Raw genomic sequence first — 8,054 nt, 5'->3', positions numbered from 1 at the left:
CACACTAAGAGGGGCCAGACATTATCAAGCAATAAAGACCAGGCTTGGTGGCTCACGCCTGTAATCCCAGCACTTTGGGAGGCTGAGGTGGGTGGATCACCTGAGGTCAGGAGTTCGAGACCAACCTGACCAACATGGTGGAAACCTGTCTCTACTAAAAATACAAAAATCAGCCAGGCGCAGTGCTGCGCACCTGAAATCCCAGCTACTCAGGAGGCTGAGGCAGGAGAATCTCTTGAACCCGGAAGGCAGAGGCTGCAGTGAGTTGAGATTGCGCCATTGCACTCCAGCCTGGCAACAGAGCGAGACTCCATCTCAAAAAAAAAAAACAAAACAAAAAATTAGCCAGGCATTGTGGCACACGCCTGTGGTCCCAGCTCCTTGGGAGGCTGAGGTGGGAGGATCACTTGAGCCTGGAAGGTCGAGGCTGCAGTGAACCAAGATCAGGCCACTGCACTCCAGTCTGGGTTGACAGGGGGAGATCCTATCTCAAAAAAAAGAAAAGAAAAAAAAAAAAGCTCAGAGGGAGACAGCAACAGCAGACAGTCATTTCCACATATGATGCATTTAATCCTCACTACAGCCTGAGGTGTGCAGAAAGTCCCATTTTGCAGAGGAGAAAAAGTGAGAAGTCACTTGGGCCAAGCTTACACAGCTAACAGGTAGAGGAGTAAGGACTTGAAACTCAGCTCTCTCCAGTTCTCTGCTAACCACCCATATTGGGATGAGAACATCCTGCTGTTTAGAAACCACTAGGCATGGTCGCTCATGCCTGTAATCTCAGCTCTTTGGGAGGCCGAGGAGGGAAGATCAGTTGAGCCCAGGAGTTTCAGACCAGCCTGGGCAATATAGTGATACCTTGTCTTTACAAAAAAATTTTTTTAATTAGCTGGGTGTGGTGGCAGGTGCCCGTAGTCCCGGCTACGGCACTGGGAGGCTCCTGGGCTCAATCAGGACGATTGCTTGAGCCCAGGAGTTCAAGGCTGCAGTAAGCCATGATTGTGCCACAGCACTCCAGCATGGGCAACAGGGAGACCATCTCTCAAAAAACAAAAAAAAAAAACGAAAATCCTCTTCCCCCTTTTCCAGCTCAGGTCTCAGGGAGCAAGCACCCTGGGGATGCCCACCACAGCCCGTCACCCTGACCAGTCAGTCCCCTGTTGGTCTCAAGCACCCCCACCCCCTTCCATCCTCCCACACACGCGAACAGACTCTGGTTTGGCTGCAAGGGTGTCTGGTGTTTAATCTCACGTTGCTGCCGCCCGAAGAGCGGTGGCCAGGAAGGGGAAGGGTTCCAGTCCAGCTCGCTCCCGTTTCTAGATGCTCCTGCCGCCGCCGCAGCCTCATCCACCAAGATTCTCCACTCTCTGCCCACAGATTTGCTGGGCTGCCGGCCTCAGGGTTCACAGTGAGGGCTGTAGGGGCAACTAGGGCGGGTCTCGGGAGGCAAGGTAGGCGGCCAGGGTCACCAGGGCAGCCGCATACGTGCACACGCCCAGCCCGACGGCGAGGACCCCCAGCAGGAAGGCACGGCGGGAGGCGGCCCCTGCCCCCTGGATGTCCCCCTTGGCCCAAGCCTTGTTGGTCTGTAGAGGCAGTGGGCAGCAGTGACCCAGGCATCCCCTCAGTCCCAGACCCTTCCCCTGGTCCCTCCCCCACCCAACATACCCATTCATTCATTCATGCATGTATTCCAAAAGCAGATACGTAGCACCTACTATAGATCAGGCACTGGGGATGCTGAGTGGTTAATAAAAACATTAAAATGGTAAAAAATAATAATAAAATAAAATTTAAAAAATAAATAAAAACATTAAAATGGTATATGCCACTATTCTAACTCATTTGATTCTCACATTGACCCAGAGGTAGCAATTATTCCCACTTTACAGATGAGGAAAGTGAGGCACAGGGAAGTTAAGTGACTTGCCCAAAATCTTGCAGAGAGCTGGGCACTGTGGCTCACGCCTGTAATCCCAGCACTTTGGGAGGCCAAGGTGGGAGGATCACTTGAGGTCAGGAGTTCGAGACCAGCGTGGCCAACGTGGTGAAACCCCGTCTTTATTAAAAATTCAAAAATTAGCCAGGCGTGGTAGCGCGCGCCTGTAATCCCAGCTACTCAGGAGGCTGGGGCAGGAGAATCACTTGAACCCAAGAGGCAGAGATTGCAGTGAGCCGAGATTGTACCACTGCACTCCAGCCTGGGCGACAAAGTGAGACTCAAAAAAAATCTTGCAGAGAGTGGCAGACTCAGGATTTGAGTTCAGGTTCTCTGGGCTGCCTTCCACCTTCCCGCCTCAGGTATATGGCTCTTTGTTTTTGTGGTGCATTTTTCTCTTTTATGCCCAGTCCCCTCCAAGTCCCACACACAGACTGACCTTCTGGGCTAGACAGAAGGCAGCGATGCCAACGGGCCAGAAACAACACAGCATGGAGAAGACAGCCAAGCCGAGGTGGTCGTGGGGTAGAAATGGTGAAAGACGGCTGCCTCCATCCCACTCCGAGTCACTGTCACTGGATGACATGTCCTACGGACAGGAAAGTGCCCAGGTGGGCATCTCCATCCACCTTTCCTGCCCCATTGCTGTGCTCTCCATAGCCCTCAAAGGCCAATACCTGCCCCCAGGGCTTCCCCAGAGATACAAAGAGAAAAAAGTGTTCAGAGATGGGCTTTCGGTGTTTGTTTGAGACGGAGTTTCGCTCTGTCACCCAGGCTGGGGTACAATGGCACAGTCTCGGCTCACTGCCTCCCGGGTTCAAATGATTCTCCTGCCTCAGCTTCCCGAGTAGCTGGGATTACAGGCACACGCCATCACACCTGGCTAATTTTGTATTTTTAGTAGAGACGGGGTTTCACCATGTTGGCCAGGATGGTCTTGAACTCCTGACCTCAGGTGATCCACCCGTCTTGGCCTCCCAAAGTGCCAGGATTACAGGCATGAGCCACCACACCTGGCCAGAGATGGGCTTTTGACATTTGTATCCTGGAGCCCTTTGAAGGGAAGTTGTGAACCAGGTCTCCAGAGAAGAGCCCCACCCACACCCAGAGTTTTCAGTTCATTTTCAAGGGGTTCAGGGATCCAATCATGGACGCTACAATTGCTTACAATCTCTGAGTGAAAAGCCCCCACATGGCCGGGCGTGGTAGCTTGCGCCTGTAATCCCAGCACTTTGGGAGACCGAGGTGGGTGGATCACCTGAGGTCGAGAGTTGGGAGACCAGCCTGGCCAACATGGTGAAACCTCATCTCCACTAAAAATACAAAAATTAGCCAGGCGTGGTGGTGTGCCCCTGTAATCCCAGCTACTTAGGAGGCTGAGGCAGGAGAATCACTTGAACCCAGGATGTGGAGGTTGCAGTGAGCTGAGATCGAGCCACAGCACTCCAGCCTTGGCAATAGAGTGAGACTCCATCTCAAAAAAAGAAAAGCCCCTGAACAGGGACAAACGCCACTGAAACAATGAACCTGCAAAAAGATGGAGATTATTGGCCGGGCACAGTGGCTCACACCTGTCATCCCAACACTTAGGGAGGCCAAGGCGGGAGGATCATTTGAAGCCAGGAGTTTGAGACCAGCCTGGGCAATACAGCAAGACCCCATCTCTACAAAAAAAAATTTAAAATTAGCTAAGCATGGGCCAGGCACAGTGGCTCACGCCTGTAAGCCCAGCACTTTGGGAGGCCAAGGCAGGCGGATCATGAGGTCAGGAGATCGAGACCGTCCTGGCTAACACAGTGAAACCTCGTCTCTACTAAAAATACAAAAACAAAATTAGCCGGGTGTGGTGGCACACACCTGTAGTCCCAGCTACTCTGGAGGCTGAGGCAGAAGAATGGCATGAACCCGGGAGGCAGAGCTTGCAGTGAGCCAAGATTGCGCTACTGCCCTCCAGCCTGGGCGACAGAGTGAGACTCCATCTCAAAAAAAAAAAAAAAAAATTAGCTAGGCATGGTGTCTTGTGCCTGTAGTCTCAGCTACTTTGGGAGGCTGAGGCAGGAGGATGGCTTGAGCCCAGAAGTTTGAGACTCCAGTGAGCTATGATCACATGTCTGCCCCCCAGCCTGAGCAACGGAGCAAGAAGACCCTGTCACTAATAAATAAATACATAAAAGATGGAGATTATAAAATGCTCCAGTGGCCTAAATGATTAGGGCAAACCTGCCTGCTGAAAACTCTAGAGTCTAGATTTTTAAGCTTTTTTTTTTTTTTTTTTTTTTTTTTTTGAGACAGAGTCTTGCCCAGGCTGGAGGGCAGTGGCTCAATCTCAGCTCACTGCAACCTCCATCTCCCAAGTTCAAGCAATTCTCCTGCCTCAGCCTCCCAAGAGCGGGGATTACAGGCACCCGCCACCACGGCCAGCTAATTTTTTTTTTTTTTTTTTTTTTTTTGAGACAGAGTTTCACTCTGTTGCCCAGGCTGGAGTGCAATGGCGTGATCTCGGCTCACTGCAACCTCCGCCTCCCAGGTTTAAATGATTCTCCTGCCTCAGCCTCCCGAATAGCTGGGATTACAGGTGTGCACCACTACACCTGGCTAATTTTTGTATTTTTTCTTTAGTAGAAACTGGGTTTCACCATGTTGGCCAGGCTGGTCTCGAACTCCTGACCTCGTGATCCGCCCGCCTCAGCCTCCCAAAGTGCTGGGATTACAGGCGTGAGCCACCGCGCCTGGCCTAATTTTTGTATTTTTAGTACAGACGGGCTTTCCCTACATTGGTCAGGCTGGTCTTGAACTCCTGACCTCAAGCAATTCACTTGTCTTGGCCTCCCAAAGTGCTGGGATTACAGGCATGAGCCACAGCGCCCGGCCCCACATGCTTTTCTTACCATGTGACTTTGATATCCTTCCCATCAAGGGATGAGTTCTGTGTCCCCTCCCCTTGAATTTGAGCAGGCTCATGACTCACTTGTAATTGATAGAATGTGGTGGAAGTCATGTTACGTGACTTCCAAAGCGAAATCAGAAAAGGTGAGGCAGCTTCTGCTTTGCTGCAATATTCATGCTGTAGGCTGGAGGTACATAAGCTGCCTGACTGCCCTGAAGCCGTTATGCTGTAAGGAATCCCAAGGCAGCTCACATGGAGAGACCACATAGAAGCCCTAAGACTCGGCTGGGCACGGTGGCTCACGCCTGTAATCTGGCACTCTGGGAGGCTGAGGTGGGTGGATCACCTGAGGTCAGGAGTTTGAGACCAACCTGACCAACATAGTGAAACCCCGTCTCTACTAAAAATACAAAATTAGCTGGGCATGGTGACACATGCCTGTAAATCCAGCTACTCAGGAGGCTGAGGCAGGGGAATTTGCTTGAACCCAGGAGGCGGAGGTTGCAGTGAGCTGAGATTGCACCATTGTACTCCAGCCTGGGCAACAAGGGTGAAACTCCATCTCAAAAAAAAAAAAAAAAAAAAAAGGAAGCCCTAAGACACCATGAAGAGAGAGAACAGTGCCCAGCCAGCCCCTGACTGTTCTAGTTCCACCCACCAGCTGAATGCAACCTCAAGAAAGATCCAGAGGCAGAACCATGCAACTAAGTCCCAAATTCCTGACCAACAGAAACCATAAGTTCATCATGATTGTTGCCTGCCTGCCTGCCTTCCTTTCTTTCTTCTTTCTCCTTCCTTCCTTCCCTCCTTCCTTTCCTTGTTTCCTTCATTCCTTCTTTCTTCCTTCCTTCTTTCTCTCTCTCTTTTCTTTCTTTCCTTCCTCCCTCCCTCCCTCTCTCTTTCTCTCCCCCCTCTCCCTCTCTTTTTCTTTCTTTCTGTCTGTCTTGCTCTGTTGTCCAGGCTGGAGTAAGGTGGTATGATCACAGCTCATTGCAGCCTGGGCTCAAGCGATCCTCCCACCTCAGCCTCCCAAGTAGCTGGTACTACAGGAACACGCCATCACACCTGGCTAATTTTTTTTTTTTTTTAAGATGGGGTCTTTCTAATTTTCGGCGGACAAAATGAAAAATTAAATAAAAATAAAGATGGAGTCTCACTAAGTTGCCCAGGCTAGCCTAGAACTCCTGGGCGAGGCAGTCCTCCTGCCTCGCCTTCCCAAAGTGCTGGGATTACCAGTGTGAGCCACTGTGCCTGGCCTGGAATGAGAAATTATAAAAAGTGACAGTAACTTAAAAAAAAAAAAAAAAAAGGAAGGCTGGGCATGGTGGCTCACACCTTTAATCCTAGCACTTTGGGAGGCCAAGACAGGCAGATTGCTTGAGCTCAGGAGTTTGAGACCAGCCTGGGCAACATGACAAAACCTCTTCTCTACAAAAAAACACCAAAAAATTAGCCAGGCATGGTGGCACATGCCTGTGGTCCCGGCTACTCAGGAGGCTGAGGTGGGAGGATTGCTTAAGCCCGGGAGGTCAAGGTTGCAGTAAACTATGATCGCTCCACTGCACTCCAGCCTGGGCAACAGAGCGAGACCCTGTCTCTCTCTCCCTCTCTCTCACACACACACACACAAAGAGGGAGACAGCAGGGTGGACAAAAGCCAGAGGTGCATGCACTCTGAAGACACCAACCAGCGGAGTCTGAGATCAGAGGGAAGACAGAGCCAAAAGCCAGGCAACAAAGATGAGAGACATAAAACAAGAAGAACCGTAACTGGAAATCTCAGAAGCCCACACACAGCTGGGAAGTGAAACTCCAGGCCTAAGGCAGATCGGCACAGCTGTCAGCCTGCCAGATGCTGGCCTTAGTGGGGCTCACCCCAGCCCCCTCCCGTGCCTTCCACTAAGGCCTGCTGTTTCCTACCTCAACATCAGGGGGCCTTGGTTCCCCCAGGCCAGCGCTCACGGAGGGAAGAGGCGGTGACAGGAACTGCAAACCCCTCAGGGACTCAGCAAAGGCTATCTCTCTTAAGGGGGACCCCAGCTCATGCCTGCCAGGCTTCTGGGCAGGGGTCTCACATTCTGTGCCCTCCAGCAGAGGCTGTTGAAGCTCACGAAGACTAGGGCTGTCCATGGCTTTGGGGAAACTCCAGGAGGGGTTTCCTAGGGGTAGGGGGAAGAAAAAGACAAGTTGTAAAAGTCTCACTTCACTCAACCTCTGACCCCTTGCTTTAGAGAGACTCAGGCAGAGACTAGTTAGTGCAGTGGTCCTCAGACCCATTTTACAGATACGGAAGCTGAGGCCCAGAGAGAAAAAAAGATTGGCCTCAGGTTATGAAGAGAACTCAGGGGTCTGGACATTCAATTTTGGGCATTTCTCTCTCTCTCTCTTTTTTTTTTTTTTTTGACAAAGTCTCCATCTGTTGCCCAGGCAGATCCACCACTGCAGATCCGCTAGAGTGCAGTGGCATGATCTCAGCACACTGCAGCCTCCACCTCCCGGGTTCAAACCATTCTGCCTCAGCCTCCCGAGTAGCTGGGATTACAGGCGCCCACCACCATGCCCGGCTAATTTTTTTTTTTTTGTATTTTTAGTAAAGATAGGGTTTCACTGTGTTAACCAGGCTGGTCTCGAACTCCTGACCTTAGGGGATCCACCAGCCTTGGCCTCCCAAAGTGCTGGGATTACAGGCGTGAGCCACCGCACCCGGCCAAATTCTGGGCATTTCTCTCAGGCAAAAGCCACATACCCATCACACTTACCCCAATAAGTTGCAGCACCTGTTGCACCATGCCTTATACACTTACCTGCCCCACGAACACCCCCAATATCCATCCCAGGTTCATACTGCGTGACCACCTATCCAGGCCCAGGCACCCCTCCCAGTCACACACACACCCATCCCCTACCCCCAGTGCTGCCTGGAACTGCACTCTAGTCTACATTCCCCATCCTCTGTCCCCTAGACCTGCCCCCCGAAGTCCCCTGCCGCACAGCCCCATCTAGGCAAGCCCAGCCTCCACCTCCACACATTCATCTCCCAAAGGACTCCTTGAATATTTGCCCCAAAACATCAGCTCCCAGAAAACACCCCTTTCAGGCCCCCAACCTTCTTACACATTTATCCCAATTGACTCCGTGCACAACCCTACTCCCCACTGCATCACAAACCACAGACACCTGTGCACACACGCACACATGCACCCCGGCACTCTCTCCTATTCTCATGAC

General features: G+C 51.6%; 1 protein-coding gene across 9 annotated transcripts in view; it reads right to left on the bottom strand.

The window, feature by feature from the left end:
* Positions 1 to 1,217: 1,217 nt before the first annotated feature.
* TMEM91 (transmembrane protein 91) overlaps positions 1,218 to 8,054 on the bottom strand; it is a 33,465-nt gene continuing 26,628 nt past the window's right edge. For 3 of the 9 annotated variants that reach the window (XM_063600346.1, XM_024926500.4, XM_008964863.4), the window contains exons 2-4: positions 6,747 to 6,985; positions 2,379 to 2,528; positions 1,218 to 1,438 (exon numbers count right to left, since the gene is read on the bottom strand). In XM_063600346.1, coding sequence (XP_063456416.1) covers positions 1,397 to 1,438; positions 2,379 to 2,528; positions 6,747 to 6,956 — 402 coding nt within the window. In that variant the 5' untranslated portion in view covers positions 6,957 to 6,985 and the 3' untranslated portion in view covers positions 1,218 to 1,396. Of the gene's footprint in view, positions 1,587 to 1,668; positions 1,741 to 2,378; positions 2,529 to 6,746; positions 6,986 to 8,054 lie in introns of all 9 variants that reach the window. The other 6 variants (XM_055103678.2, XM_024926499.4, XM_008964861.4 and 3 more) reach the window with 4 other exon arrangements.

The sequence above is a fragment of the Pan paniscus genome, chromosome 20, assembly GCF_029289425.2.
Source record: "Pan paniscus chromosome 20, NHGRI_mPanPan1-v2.0_pri, whole genome shotgun sequence".
Taxonomy (NCBI): domain Eukaryota; kingdom Metazoa; phylum Chordata; class Mammalia; order Primates; family Hominidae; genus Pan; species Pan paniscus.
This window is presented reverse-complemented; position numbering and strand designations above follow the sequence as displayed.